The sequence below is a fragment of the Echinops telfairi genome, unplaced genomic scaffold (genome assembly GCF_000313985.2).
Source record: "Echinops telfairi isolate 266 unplaced genomic scaffold, ASM31398v2 ScPeMD7_7412;HRSCAF=8450, whole genome shotgun sequence".
Taxonomy (NCBI): domain Eukaryota; kingdom Metazoa; phylum Chordata; class Mammalia; order Afrosoricida; family Tenrecidae; genus Echinops; species Echinops telfairi.
The window spans coordinates 3,359,658-3,375,698 of record NW_022111312.1 but is presented as its reverse complement, the minus strand read 5'-3'; the positions used below and the strand labels follow the sequence as shown (position 1 = coordinate 3,375,698).

The 16,041-nt window shown below is 48.9% G+C and overlaps 1 protein-coding gene across 1 annotated transcript in view; it reads right to left on the bottom strand.

Annotated features, from left to right (window-relative positions):
* The window catches only part of RPH3A (rabphilin 3A), a 129,537-nt gene that overhangs the window by 81,337 nt on the left and 32,159 nt on the right, over positions 1-16,041 (bottom strand). The window contains exon 3 of the mRNA XM_045296694.1: positions 1,180-1,349. Coding sequence (XP_045152629.1) covers positions 1,180-1,250 — 71 coding nt within the window. The 5' untranslated portion in view covers positions 1,251-1,349. The remainder of the gene's footprint in view (positions 1-1,179; positions 1,350-16,041) is intronic.

The window sequence follows — 16,041 nt, the reverse complement described above, 5'->3', positions numbered from 1 at the left end:
TTTCCCTGTTAAACCAGTATTGCTTTCTTTTAAGGAAAAAAGTAGGCCAATTGAAAGAAAATAATAATAGTCATGTTTCACTAAAAAAAAAAAAAAGTATCAAGTCAATTCCAGGCCATGGGGATCCTGTAGGACAGAGTTGAACTGCCCCACAGGGTTTCCAAGACTTCGACCTTTAAGAAATAGAGTGCTGCCCCACCTTCCTCCCATGGAGCGACTGTGGGTTCAAATTGCTGACCTTTTGATTAGCAGCCACTGCTACCTCACTAGGGCGGTGGAGGACAGGCTGAAAGGGCCAAGGTCAGGGAAAAGCCTGTCGAGAGTAAGGAAGGAATCTATGGGCCAAAGCCTTTTCCACTTTCCTTGCGTGAATCACAACACTCGGCCAACAGCCAGAGCCTGACGTGAATTCCTTTCATAAGAGTGACCACGTCCTCCAATCAGCCAGAATTCAAACTCTGAAACCGGCCCCCTGAGTACTAACCGACATTAAAACCACACAGTCCACAGTGAAAAGATTTGGGGTGCCATTTCATCCAGAGCTGTCAAGAGGGACAGGTCGGTCAGGAAAAAAAGAGAAAAGTGGATGAGCAAGATGGGACGGTTGGAAAATCGAAGAGCTCGTGCCTGTGGTAAAGAGACCAGCTCCAACTAAATTGTTGGCCCCGGAGAATTCTGGCTCCAGGTTGCCTGGTCTTTGGAGTTTTCAATGAGAAGGCAGAAATGTGAGCAGTGGTGGGAAATTGATCTGCTTTTAAGTGATAGGACAAAATTACAAATCAAAAGCCCATTTCTGTGTGTCAGAGTCAGTCTGTGGTTTTGCAACTTCTGATTCAGCCCAACGCCTTTATTTGACCAATGAGGAAACTGAGGCCCAGAGAAGAAAAGAAATTCCCCTCTGGTCACCCAGTGATTGAGCTCAAACCAGAACTAGAACCCTGTTAACCACCGGGTATCAATGTTCTTTCCATTCTGCCAGGGCAGGAAATTCAGAATTTAACCATGTTATTTCTTCCTTGCAAGACAATAGACCCAGTGTAGAAATTCCCATGATGTAGCTCCCACTAGGTTTCTTTGCTCCCACCTTAAGAAAGGAAACCCCTTTCTTCTGCGCCATACAGAACCATCAGACCAACGCTATCCAAAGCCAAGCCACCCCCAGGAAACCCCGGGACTTACTTTGATTGGAGGGGTCGGTCGCTGGGACACATCCAACGGTTGGAGGTGCTGCTGAGCACGGTGTCCGTCATGGCTGAAGCCCAGAGCCCCTGAAAAATACCAACCCAGAGAAGAGGTCACCCAGTCAAGCGGCTACTTCTTTCTTGAGCGCCTACGATGTGCCGAGCACTCTGTGGGGACAGAGAAGAGAAGAAAGGACATGTTATCTAACTTCTCCATTTTCCAGGAGAGAGGGTTCTGTTGGAAGTCATAGCTACCTAGTGGTTGAACTGGTCCGGGGGAGAGCGTCCTCGCTTAAACGAGGGTCCTTCCCATTTCACTCGTGAAGTCAGAGTTCTTAACTCAAAGCTAAGACGCTTGCCTGTCACCTGGCTCATTCACCACAAAACCTCAGCGTTGTCCAGGTGTGAAATTGCAGCCAATCTCGGCTCCTTTTTGTGTGTGTTTAATTCTCTGTGTCTATGCCTTATTAGATGACCCAACCTTGCTTGCTGAAAGCAACGGAGGCTTGAAGCCCTTGCTGATGAAAATCGAGGACTTCAGTGTGGATGGGAACCCAAATCCTCCCAACTAGACCAGTGGCAACATCACGGTAAACAGAGAAAAGAATGAAGAAGTCAAGGACTGCATGTTACCTGGATCCACAATCAATGCTCATGGAAGCGCAGTCAAGAGATCAAACAATGCACCCCATGGGGCAAATTGCATGCAAAAGACCTCTTTAAAGGAATGGAAAGCAAGGGCATTACTTCGAGGATTGATGTGTGCCTGGCCCAAGCCTTGGTCTTTTCAGTGGCTTCGTGCGTATGTGAAAGTCGGGCCATAAATAAGGAAAACTGAAGAAAACGTGATGCATGTCCATTGGGGTGTTGGAGAAGAATATTGGAAGTACTGTGGCCTGCCAGAAGAGCAAACAAATCGGTCCTGGAAGAAGGACAGCCAGCTGCTCCTTAGAAGGATGGTGAGACTTCGTCTCACGTACTTTGGCCATGTGATCAGGAGAGACCAGTCCCTGGAGAAGGGCATCATGCTTGGTAGAGTAGAGGGGCAGCGAAACAGAGGAAGGCCCTCACTACCAGAATCAACTCAATGGCAGTATTTTTGGAACAGAATTTATTTTCCTTTCACTGTAGCTATTGATCACACACACGGCAAAAACACACCAAGTCAAGTTTCTCTGTGTACAATGTATTTATCTCTATAACTCATTTAATACGAACTTTTGGAAGCCCTCTGCTAGTATTAAATGAGTTATAGAGATAAATAAATTGTACACAGAGAAACTTGACTTGGTGTGTTTTTGCCGTGTGTGTGATCAATAGCTACAGTGAAAGGAAAATAAATTCTGTTCCAAAAATACTGCCATTGAGTTGAGCCTCGCCTTTCGAGTTCTTGGGTCTCTTGCTTTCTGAAGGTTGGACCAGGTGCAGCTGTCTTAGCCTGTTTCAGCTGGCAAGGCTCACTTCCTGCAAGACATCCCCAAGGAGAACCCACATGGACCTAGCCCGAGGCAGCCCTGGGTGCTGGAGCAGCCATGTGGAGACCCCTGCCAGCACTGAGATGCTTACACATTCACTGACTCGGCTTTCCTCCTGCAGTCGGCATCATTGCGTCTCTTTTGTGAGGTGCAGGAGGACTTTGTGGATTGGTGTTGGACATATGGATTAACGGGTTAATGCTGGACTTGTGGGCTTGGGCAGCACTGGGTTGGGATGTTTTCTTGATGTGCACTTACCCTTTATATAAAACTCTCTCTTATTTATGAGTTTCTGTGGATTTGTTTCTCTAAAGTACCCAGACTAGCACACCCCTCATAGGTGATTAGTTTTTAAATAGTCACTTAGGTCAGAGTTTACCTTTCAGAAGGATAACTGGGTCCTCCACACGCTGAACTACTGAGCAAACCCATCAATAGCTTGCCCCTCCCCTGATCCTTCCTTGTCCTTCCCCTTCCTGTAGATCACCGTCTTCCATTTCTCCCCAGTCAACACCCATCAACAGCCTAGCCCAGCAGTTCTCAACCCCCGAACGGGGTTGACTGACCCTTTCACAGGGGTCGCCAGATTCATCACAGTAGCAAAATGACAGTAATGAAGTAGCAACGGAAATAATGTTATGGTTGGGGGGTCACCACCACATGAGGAACTGTATTAAAGGGTCGTGGCATGAGGAAAGTTGAGAACCACTGTTCTAGCCCATGACCTCATCTCCTCTCCCTTGTCCTCCCACCCTTGGCAAACTCCAAACTCTGTTCCCTCAAGATGAAAGTCTTCGTTTTGTTTTTTTGCTTCTTATAACAGGGGTCTCATGTAATATTTGTCTTTGTGTGATTGTTTGGGTTACAAATCTTTTTGTGAGTCTCTTTCTCCCATGAAGCAGCTGGTGGGTTTGAACCGCTGACGAATGCTTACTGGACAGCACCACCAGGACCATTGTACAATCTGAAAATTCTGCTCCTCGGTGTGTGCCCGAGAGAAATGAAAGAATTATAAATTATCAAGGGTGCATGGGGGAGGGGGGCAGAGGAAGGGAGGGGGAGCGGGGGGAAGGAAAATGAGCGGATTCCGGGAACCCAAGAGGCAAGCTAATTTTGGGAATGATGAGGGCAACAAATGTATAGATGTGCTCTACACAATTGATCTATGTATTGCGATGAATTTTATGAGCCCCACTAAATTGATTTAAAAAAAAAGAATTAGTGGTCACACAAAATTGTGGCCACAAATATTCACAGCAGCTGCACTCATAATAATTCCAGAGTGGAAACAACCCCAACGTCCATCAAGTGATGGACAGCTGGGCAGAGTGCCATCTGTGCATGCGATGGACGGGACTCAGCAATAAGAAGAAATGGATTGGCTCAACTTGAAGGGTCTCCCTACAAAGCCCACATGGAAGAAGGACACCAGCCTGTGCGATCACGAGGTGTCGAAGGGTTCAGGTATCAGGCATCAAAGAACAAAAAAATCATATCATTGTGAATGAGGGGGAGTGCAGAGTGGAGACCCAAAGCACATCTGTAGGCAATTGGACATCCTCTTATGGAAGGGTTGCAGGGAAGAGACAAGCCAGTCAGGGTGCAGTGTAGCAACGATGAAACATACAACTTTCCTCTAGTTCCTAAATGCTTCCTCCCCACCTACTATCATGATCCCGATTCTACCTTACAAATCTGGCTAGACCAGAGGATGTACACTGGTACAGATAGGAACTGGAAACACAGGGAATCCAGGGCGGATGATCCCTTCAGGACCAGTGGTGAGAGTGGTGATACCTGGAGGGTGGAAGGAGGGTGGGGTGGAAAGGGGGAACCCATTACAAGGATCTACATATAACCTCCTCCCTGGGGGACGGACAATAGAAAAGTGGGTAAAGGGAGACGTCGGACAGTGTAAGATATGAAAAAATAATAATTTATAAATTATCTAGGGTTCATGAGGAAGGGGGAGCAGGGAGGGAGGGGAAAAATAAGGACCTGATGCCAGGGGCTTAGGTGGAGAGCAAATGTTTTGAGAATGATGAGGGCAACAGATCCACAAATGTGCTTGACACAACTGATGTCTGTATGGATTGTGATAAGAGTTGTATGAGCCCCTAATAAAAAAAATGATTTTTTTAAGTAAAATAAAATAAAAGTGGCTCCTCCTTCTCTTGGCTTCGCTTTGCCTTGGTCGTTTCTCTTCGTAGCTCCCAGCAGAGCTCACGTTTATCACGACCACAAAGCCACGCTCGCCGTCAAGTTGATGCCGACTCAAAGCGCCCCTATAGGGCCGGGTGGCACGGCCCCTGTGGCCTTCCAAGACTGCAGTTCTTTACGAGAGGAACACCTCCTCTTTCTCCCAAGTTTTGAATGGCCGGCCTTGCAATTAGCAGCCCAATTCATCACCATCGCGCCACCAAATGTGTGATCTTTCTTCAGCTACTTAGGATTTGAACTCCCCTGCTACCATTCAAACTGGCTTTTATGCATTGCTCCATCTCTGAGGCTTTCCATCTTCCCAGGAGGAGACAGCCTCACCTTTCTCCTGTGGCTGGTGGGTTTGAACTGCTAAGATTACCAGGAGCAGCTCACTGTGTAACCCATGACACCACCGGGGCTCCCTGCCCACTCCCCCAAACCAAACTAACTGCCCTCCAGTCAATCCTGATGCATAATCACCCGGTACAGAGCTTCCCAGGCTGTAAATCGCTATAGGAGCAGAGAGCCTCAACTATCTCCCTCGAAGCAACCGGTGGCCTTGAACTGCTGACCTTGTAGTTAGCAGTCCTGTACCTACCTGACATTTTTACCTAGCCCATAGCAAACCACCAAACTCCCTGCCATCAACTAGATCCCAATTCATAGTGACTTTATAGGACAGAGTAGAACTGCCCTCTCTGCGTTTCCAACATTGTCAATCTTTATAGGAGTACAATGCCTCCTCTTTCTCCCGAGGAGGGCCGCCTGGTGGTTTTGAACAGCCGACCTGGTAGCTAGCAGGTAACCACTGCACCATCAGGGCTCCTTGACTGGCACATACAAGGCATTTAATAAAGAGCTTTGGAATGAGTGATTGAGTTTCCATCAACAAACATTATGTCAGCTCAGCAGAAATGATCTTCTTTCTGAACCACCTGCTACACACACACACATCAGAACTAGCCAAAGAGTACAGGGAGAGGGTGCAGCGGGGGGGAAGACCATGGCAGTCACATTTCATTACTTTAAAAGCCAGCAGAAAGTGGAACGGGGTGTTCAGTGGCCCTGGTCTCTCTGCCAGGCTTCGTCCCCGAGAAGTCAGTTGGGAGGTGACCATGGAACAGACTCCCATGGGTGTCTTTAGTCTTTGGGGTTGTTCCGTCTTCTGGCGGGGAAGACGGAGGAGGCTGCTGGTTGGCTACGTGGGAGAGAAGACCCCCTACAACAAGACGGTTTCCTTTGGCTGCTCCCGGGTGGTTAAAAAAACCTCCCCAGATTAAGATACCTGTGCCATTGTTTCCATGTCACTCAAAGAAAGAAGGGACAGCTCTTGTCTCCATGGGATCTACTGAGAGGGACCTTAGTGCCCCCCTAATGCCTGTACTGAGAGCGAGGCTCCCAGGGGCTCTCGGGAGCACCCCAGGCTTAATACTCTACTGTGGTCTTGACATTTTTTTATGATTTTAAAAGGGTCCTCACATTTTCATTTTGTAGCCAGAACTAAGGTATGCTTGTATAGTAGGTGCTCAATAATTCTTCATGTAAGTCATGGAGCCCAGTGCATGCTCCCCCACACCACCTATCTACCTACAAACTAAACTCACTGCCACTACACCAAGCCAGCTTGGACGCACAGTGACCCTGAAGGACAGAGTAGAACTGTCCTTGTGAGCTTTTGAGACTAAAGCCTCATCTTTCTCTCCTGGAGAGACTGGTGGATTTGAACTGCTGCTCTTGTGGTTAGCTACCCGACATGGAATCCACTATGCTACTAGGGTTCCTAGTGCAGGTGGGACAAAAACACTACCATCTGGTCAATTTTGACTCCTGGTGACCCTGTAGGGCAGGGTAGAACTGCCCCTGTGGGTTTCTGAGGCTGTAGCTCTTTTTATTGGGGACTCGTACAACTCTTATCACAATCCATCCATCCATGCATTGTGTTGAGCACATTTGTACATTTGTTGCCATCATCATTTTCAAATCATTTTCTTTCTACTTGAACCTTTGGTATCAGCTCCTCATTTATTCCCCTCCCTTCCCCACCCTCCCTGCCTCCCCAAACCTTGATGATTTATAAATTATTATTGTTTTGTCATGTCTCGTCTCCCTTCACCCACTTTTCTGTTGCCCGTCCCCCAGGGAGGGGGTTATATGTAGATCTTGTGATCAGTTCTCTTTCTTGGAGTAGAAAGCCTCCTCCTTCCATGGGGCGGCTGGTGGTTTCGTACTGCTGACCTTGCTGTTAGCAGCCCCACTTATAACCCCTACACCACCAGGGCACTAGGCACTTAGTAAATCTGCACCAAGTGGCAGAGCCGGGCCATGCTCCAGGTCTGCCTCCTCCAACCTGGCGCTCACCCTGTGCCATCCTGTCCCAACCCCAGAGAAGCCAGGTTCCAGAACCTTCCTTCCACTTCCCCTTTGCGTTTTGTTCCATCTGTTTCCATCCCTGGCTCTCCTTAGCGTTGTTGGCGAAGGAACCATGGCTCCACGCCCCAGAGTGTCCAAGGGCTGGCGTTGGTTGCAGGTAAACTGAAAAAAAGCCAAAGCCAACGAAACAACCTCTGAGCCTCTTAAAGCTCATTCAGTCTCCTGAGTAGTGGCAGGCGTCTAAACGGGGCTGGCAGGGGTTTTACTGGAACCCAGCACTGCCAGGAGGCAGCGGTGTGAGCTGCAGCTGTCTACTTGGGGATGAATGCCACAGTCGGCCTCCCGGTCCACAGCGTTGCACTGACAGCAGGCCCCTTGGCGGCAGAGCCTTCAGTGACCAACCTTGCATCCTTGCATCTCCCCTTCTCCCGTCCCGAGTCCAACCCAGCACCACTCAATTACTCACTCATCCCAGGATCGGCCAGCAAGTCGATTCCAACTCATAAATGACTCTACAGGGCAAGGTAGAACGGTCCCCGCGAATTTCTGAGACTAAATCGTTACGGGAGTAGACAGCCTCATCTTTCTCCCACAGAGCGGCCGGTGGTTTCAAACTGTTGACCTTGATGTTAGCAGCCCAACATGTGACCACTCCGGCCATCTGTTGGGGTAGGAAAGACAATGCACCCAAAGGGTCTCCAGCTGAGGGGTGCAGGGGTAGACCCCAACCTGAAAAATCGGCTTTGGCCCATGTCGTGTTTTTCAAAGGATAAAACCACACCAATATTTTAAAGTCAGGGGATTTCATTTAAAACCTGGATTGCAAGCTTCTCTTGAGAAACTGGAAGAATTAAAAAGTATATGTTTTCACAACTTCTACTATGCCAGGCACTGTTAAGCTCTGGGAATACCATATTTAAACAGTGGCAGCAACCAAGAAGATGAAAAATCTTGTCTTCACGGAATAAACCAGCTGGTGATGGGTACTTCTGAGAAACATAAAGCCGGAAAGGGGGATTGGGAGTGGGAGAGGAAAGCTGACTTAAATGAGGCGATGGAGTGAGCCTTGCAGGAGAATTATTTGTGAAAACTACCTCAGTGCGTACTAGACTGAGCTGCGTGGCCATCGGGGCCTCGCCGTTCCAGGCAGAGGGGACAACAGTGCCAAGATCCTGGGATGAGGTGTGTGGGGATTGAAGAGGACAGAGTGGCTGCAATAGAGGGGGCAAGAGGGGAGGAGCAGGGGACCCGAGACCAGTGTGATCATGGGCATGCGGACCAGATCACAAGGACCACGTAGGCTTCCACTCCGAGTGAGGTGGGGTGGTGGGCTGAAGATGTGTCCCTCTTAATGTATGTCTACCTACAGCCTCCAAAAATGACCTTTGATGGAGATGGGGAGGGGGATGTCTTTGCAGATTTAAGGTTAGAAAAAGACAAAACAGAACAAAACCCCGACTCCCTGCTAACCAGGTGGTTCTGACTCACAGTGACCCTGCAAGACAGAACAGAACTGCCCCTGTGGATTCCCGAGACTGTAACCTCTTACAGGAGTAGAAAGCCTCTACTTTCTCTCAAGGAGTGGCGGGTGGTTTCGAACTACTGACCTGGTGGTTAGCAGCCCAGCGTGCAACCCACGAAGTCGCTAGGCCTCTGATACCCTTTGCCAGCCCGTTGCCTCACCAAGCAGGTGAGCATGCTAATCACAGCCCTACCTGCCTCACTATAAAGGCAACTTCAGATGTGTCTGGTGCTGGATGAAAGGTCTGTGTTTCATCCCCACAGCTGCCCCTGGAAGAAGGTACCAGGGCTGTCTCCATTTTACAGATGGGGAGGCTGAGACTCGGAAGCCTCAATTCACTTGTCTACCTAGCTGGTGAGATGTGTTCCCATCGGTAGTGAATCCAGACCCTGGATATGTAATTGCTTTCCTGCCTGGGACTGTTGGGGGGAATCAGGGAAGATGATGCAGGCACGGCGATCAACATGGGCCTTAGGACACGGAACATGCTTTGTAAGGAGACTCGGTGGCCCGCTGGTGAGGTGCTCTGTGATCAGTGGGTTGGACTCATCAGCATTGCAGGAGAAGAAGGCCCGTCAGTCTACACCTGTAAAGATGACAGCCTAACAACAGCGCTACTCGGTTAGCCTGAGTCAGATTGCCAGTCTGGCACACAACAACACTATGTGCTCGGTCAGTCTCCATGATTATTGTTACTACTATCATCATCACGGTGACCTTTTGTTAGCTAAATTGCACTAGAACTTCTGGGATGTGATTTGAAGGGCACTATACGAGTCGGAATTGACTCAACATTGGGTTTCGTTTGTATGTGCTTGAGGGAGAAATGCACCCAGGGTGACACAGTGCTTCAGACTTCCTCCGTTTGCACTGATTGCTCTCTCGAGGTGGGCTGGCCTCATTCTTTCACACCTAGCACAGGGAGGCTCACAACCGATGGAGTGGGCTGAATGCACAAACAGCCTCCCCAGAGGTCCCTGCCTGCACCCATGCCCTTTGGAGATCCCCTCAACAAGAACTGGACTCTCTTTGTCCACCCTTTGGATTGGAATTGGCTCTGAGATTTTCCACGGTCAATGGAGCAGTAGACACTGTGGCCCGAATAGAGTTTGGGCAAGGGCACGCGTTCTCACTTGTGATGTTCTTGGAACTCTGCAATCACCGCATGAGAAGTTCAGGCTAGCCTGCTCGAGGAGGAGCGATCACGGAGAGAGAGATTCCAGTTGTTTCCTTCACGGTCCCATCATAAACCAGCCAACCCTAAAGTGGCCATAGACACTGAGCAAGCTCAACTCAGATCAGCCAATGCACTAGACCGGAAGAACCATCCGGCTGAGCCCAACCCAATCTGCGACACGAGAATCATGAGATGAGTAATTAGTAGATGTGTTAAACTTCCAGGTTGCTGGGTCATCCCATGGGACAATTGTTGGCCTAGGAATCAGAGCCCTAGATTCCAACCCTAACTTCCCTGTTCATTTGCCCTGCGGCCCCTGCAAGTCCCTAGGCTATTCCAGGCCTTCCTTTTTGCATCTGTAAAGTAAGGATATGATGGTTATATTTCCCCCATAACTACCCTTGGGGAAAGATGATGAATTAACAATGTGAAGGGATTTTGTACGTGGGTTTCAAGCACCAGGCAGGGAGGTCCTATTATGGTTCTTAGAGGTCAAGGTCAGGGAGAAAAACAAAGGCTAAAGCATAGGTGCTTGTTTAACCCCGACTGAGACCCTCCAGTGGATATCTGGGTAGATAGCTCTTGTTTTGTCTTGCCTACCATTTATCTCCCCTTTTGGGGGTTGACAGGCCCCAATTTCCCCTTTGGACACCACCCTTCTCTTAGTCTTAATCTGTGTGGTTCAAGTCAGGCACCCAAATCATGGTCTCTAATGGCAGAGCAAGGATGGCCCCATTGTATACTATCTTCTTTGGTCAAAGTGATTGGATTAGGGATAGGCACATGATCTGATTGGGGCCAATGAAGGCCTGCCCTAACGCTTCTGCTGGAACTATGTGGAAAGAAGCACTCTTTGCCCCGGGGTCGGCAAGCTGCCGGGACAGAAGCCTGGAATTACTGTTGACTCACTTTGGCCGCACATGGGAAAGGATGCTACAGGCTGCAGGATGGAAAGAGTCTGCGTTCTGGTGACTTCCTTGGGCTGCTGGATCCTGCACACCTCAATCTGTCATGGTCCTTTGGGCTACCATGAGCCAACTTATTATTATGATGATTATGTTTAAGTTGATTGGAGTTGGATTTCAGCTGCTGCAATATTTTGAAGTGCTCCCTGTGGGTCTTCAAAGTGAGCCCTGCCAGCCCAGAGCAAACAGAGATCCAAAGAAGACCCAAATGGGCGGGGGTCTGGAGTGAAACACTCCAGGCTTCCGTCCCCCCACCCCACTTCCCCACCCCGACCCCTAAGACATGTCCACCCCAGCCCAGATCTTGTAGAAGGCCAGGAAACATCTCTGATGCTTTCCTGCCACGGGTCTGCAGAGACCCTGCACCGACAATGAAAATTCATCAACGATCAACAACACTGATTAAAAGCAAAACGAAGTACTTACTAAGACAAATGAGGTGGCGGTCTTCAAAGCCGGATGATAGAGCTGGCATGAATTAAAAAACAAAGGTTGTCTGCCAGTACGTGTGAATGGAGACTATCTGCGTGTGCACTTCTTCTGGAAATGGGAATAGGTTTTTAAAATATATACAATGCTAAGAGGCCAGGTCACCCAGTTCTGTGGCCCACAGGGTCCTGGCACACACCCTCCCTGCCACCAAGATGCCCAAGAATAAGGAATAAGGACAGCTTGGCCTAAGACGCAATGAAGGAGGAGCCCAAGAGGAGACCAGGGACATGGTTAGTTAAACCTGCTTCTTAAAAAAAAAAAGGAAGAAACAAATCTTTTAAAAAGTGGGTAGCAAGAGAGGATATACCTTCTAACGAAACCCTGCAAAAGATCTCTTTTGGAGTGAGGTCTTGCTGTGTTTTAGTTTGTAATTCTTGTTGTTGGGGGGCGGAGGTTGTATGTCTGTCTTTAGGGTTAGGGTTAGGATTAGGTTTGGGTTGGTGTTAGATTTAGGGTTAGGATTAGGGTTGGTGTTAGACTTAGGGTTAGGGTTAAGGTTAGAGTTAGGATTAGGTTTGGGTTGATTTTAGGCAAATCTTTAGCGACAGGAACTGGATTCCTAGCTTCTTGGGGCTGTGGCAGGGGAGGTTGAGGAGTGGTGGGGAGTTATGGCAGTCAGTACAAGAATGAAGAAGAGATTGTAAAATTGAGAGTGGCCATGATGGCACAACTCTTTGTAATAAAACGTTTAAAGCATTGACATGCGAGTTAGAGGTCAATACAACTGAAAAGAAAGAGAATTTCTTAAGATATGAATCACATATAACAAAATGCACCTGCTTTTGTTACTCTTCCACCCCGCCACCCCCAAAAATAGTGTAAAGAAAAGGGAAAGAGAACAGAGTGTACAGGCTGACGTGGCTAACCAGGAAGCTAAACGTCTACTTGTGGAACCTGGAGAGGCCGAAAACCAGCCGAGGGCAGCTGCAGATGAAGCAGAGAGAGAGCCCCCAGGTCTGCTGGATGTCTGTCTCCTGGACTCTGCAGTGGGCCCAGCATCCCCTTTCCCAGAAGAATGTTTTCATCAACTATTTTGTAAATGCAAGTTGTTGTTTTAGTAGCCAGAACCTTGATGGCATAGTGGTTATGCATTGGGCTGCTAACCATAAGGTCAGTAGTTTGAAACCATCAGCTACCCCTTGAGGTAAAAGATAAGGTTTTCTAATCCCATAAAGAGTTACAGTCTCAGCCAGTCAGGGCACAGTGTAGCAACGATGAAACATACCATTTTTCCCTAGTTTGTTAATACTTCTCCCCTCCCATCAACTATCATGACCCCAGTTCTACCTTATAAATCTGGCTATACCAGAGCATGTACATCGGTACGGATAAGAGCTGGAAACACAGCGAATCCAGGACAGATAACCCCCTCAGGACCAATAATGAGAGTAGGGATACCAGGAAGGTAAAGCAAAGGTGGGAGGAGAAAGGGGGAACCGATCACAATGATCAACATATAACCCCCTCCTAGGGGGATGGACAACAGAAAAGTGGGTGAAGGGAGACATCAGTCAGTGTAAGACATGAAAAAATAATAATTTCTAAATTATCAAGCATTCGGAGGGAAGGAGGGAAAAATGAGGAGCTGATACCAAGGGTTCAAGTAGAAAGCAAATGTTTTGAGAATGATGATGGCAACAAATGTATCAATGTGCTCGACACAATGGACGGATGGATGGATGGATTGTGATAAGAGCTGTATGAGGCCCCCATAAAACGATTTTTTTAAAAAAAGACATGTTTGTAATATCTCAGTTGACCCTTCAAATAACCAATAAAACACCCATTCTGAGAGAACAAAACTGCTATGGTCGCAGAGGAAACAGCAAGGCAGGAATGGTGGGGTTGGTTCTGCCTGGAGGGGGAAGTTGGGAGTTGGGGGAGGGAGGGTGTCTTCCCAGAAGAGAGAGCATTGGAGCCGGGCCTCCAAGGATGAGCTGGCAAGGAGAGCGTGTTGGAGAAAAGGACAAGGGAACTGAATGAGCAGAGACTTCGAGGCTTTAACGGATATGGGGGTGTTTAGGGAAGGGAGAGCTTCATGGGGGTAGAAGCAGGGAGGAAGAGAAACAAGAAGGCAAAGTAGGATCTCATGAATGGGGAGCCCCGATGTTTGTCGGTCAGCAATGATAATGCAGATGGAGAAGTTGGATCTCATGAATGGGGAGCCCCTATGTCTGTCGGTCAGCAATGATAATGCAGATGGAGAAGTAGGATCTCATGAATGGGGAGCCCCTATGTCTGTCGGTCAGCAATGATAATAATGCAGGTGGTCTCTAGCCCTGTCCACCTAGACAACTCCTAGCTCCCTTCACGGAAAGGGCTCTCCTAGCAGATAGCTCAGCAAAGTCACTAAAGGGCATGAGCTTGGAGATCCAAGTCCATTCTGTTGTTACGAAACCAGACCAGGTTGTTCCCCGCCATGCATCTCTGCTTACTCATCGGTAGCATGGTGTGATAGGGAGTTTACTGTGCCAATGTGGGCAATGAACACATGTGGGATTAACTGAAGGGCAGAGAGATAGATGGCTCAGGGAGCCTCAACTTTCTGGTCTCTTGCTCTTTGATGATCAGACCAGTGTGTGGCTGCCTTAGCTTGTTCGCTGCCTCCATTTACAAGCTACACGACCTGTGGGACGCCTAACCCATGGACTGTGTCGCTGTAACCTGAGGTTCCTTCAAGACCTGCTTCGCCACGCTACTGGAGTCTACATCGCTTGAGCTGGGGACTGTCATCTGGCTGACTGTTGGTGACCTGCCTTGCTGTTTGCTGCCTGTGGCCAGATTGCCTGAATGCCTCTACAGAGGACTATCCAGCGGCCCTCGAGACTTGAAGGACTGCCAGTGTATCAGCTGTCTCACAGAAGTGAGTTGCACTGAGCCAGTTGTACTGCTCTATAGCTTAATTAGCTGTTTATTTCTTATGTTATATATATACAATCATAAGTGTCCTGGTGTTGTTTCTCTAGAGAAAATTCTGTCTAACACAGACGGGGACAAGGTTCAGGACCGTCTTGAAACGCTGTGCAATGGAAGGCAGTAGTCCACAGTCGGGGCATGATGAGTCAGCATTGACTCAATGGCCTTGAGTTGTTGTTGTTTAGTCCACAAAAGAAACCTCCCCAAACCAAACTCAGCGTCGTGGAAGCGAACTGACTCCCAGCAACCCTAGGACAAGGCAGAAGTGTCCCCTTGAGTTTCCAAGCCTGTCACTGTTAAGGGGAGTAGAAAGTCCGGTCTTTCTCCAGCAGAGCAGCTAGCGGCTTCCAACTGCCAACCAAAGAGGGAGAAGAGAAAGCAGGGAGTGGGGGAGGCGTCAACTCTTGGGGGGTGTTGATGAGTGGTTTGAACAGCTGAATACAACGTTGATGATCGGACCTGCAAATCCCCCACCTAATACGTAATTTTAAAAACGGAAAGGCAAGGAAAGCATTGTGAGGACTAAACGGGAGCATGCCCATGCAGTTCTGATCTGGGTCCTGGCGCATGCACGTCCCCGGTTTACAGGAGAGGAAACCTAGGCGCGGTGGGGCATCAAGGTCACCTTGGGAGCAGGGAGCTGATACCAGAGCTCCAAGCTGGTCTGGTTCTTTGAAAGGTCATTGCTCGATGCTATCCTTCAGCATCGTGGTCTCAGTGGTCACCTCCAAAGAGATGGGAAGATTGGCTGCACCCCTGGAAGGTGGCTCAGGCCTGGGGCTTGAGCAAGGGAGTGGAGCATCATGTGATACCCTGAGAAAGGCTGGGCTTCCTCCTCCAGCCAACAGTGACCGTCTCGGAAACCCAGAGGGGCCCGGAGGAGTCCGCATGGGCCCCGTGGCAGGGAGAAGGCAATACTGAGCACAATGAAGGATCTCCCTGCCAACCAAAGCCAGGGTCCTTTCTTGAGGCCCGGTGTTGCCATTCTTGCTGACAATGGTTTTCCCAGAGTTATTGCACCTGAGAAGCTTGGATGGGGTCCTGTGTCCAGCCCTGGGCCAGCTGTTGAAGCCAGAGGTGTGACTGGCCATACCTAAGCCAAGGCGGGAGCCAATAGTCACCCGGTGCACCACCAAGAGGAAACTCAAGGTGCTGCTGCAACTGGAGGGAGGGTGAAGGGGGCTGCAAATCCACAGGTGCCCAGCACGTCTCACCCTGCCTCTACCAAGGTCAACGGTGGGAGCGGCCTCGAGGAAGCTAATGTGGCCTTTTTCTGGGCTCAGCATCATTAAAGCACCCTTCCTCTCTCCCCTCTCCTCCCTACATCCTTTGTCTAAAAAGTCAACTGGACAGTACAAGGCAGCCCTGGAAAGAATAACCCCTTGAAAGAAGAAGATGCATTTATTCATATTTTATATCTATATAATGCTCACCTCTCAAAAACCAAGCTAACTCACTACCAGCGAGTCGATTGTGACTCATAGTGACCCTGTAAGACAGGGTAGAACTGCCCTTGTAGGTTTCTAAGACTCTTTATGGGAGTCGAAAGTCTCATCTTTCTGCCACGGAGCAGCTGATGGTTTCAAACTACTGACCTTGTGGTTAGCAGCCCAACGTCTAACCCCTCTCATTGCTCACCGACTATGTGCCAAAGAAGCCCTGGTGGCATAATGGGCTGCAAACTCGGCAGCTCAAAATCACCAGCTGCTCCGTGCGAGAAAGATGAGGCTTGCTACTACCC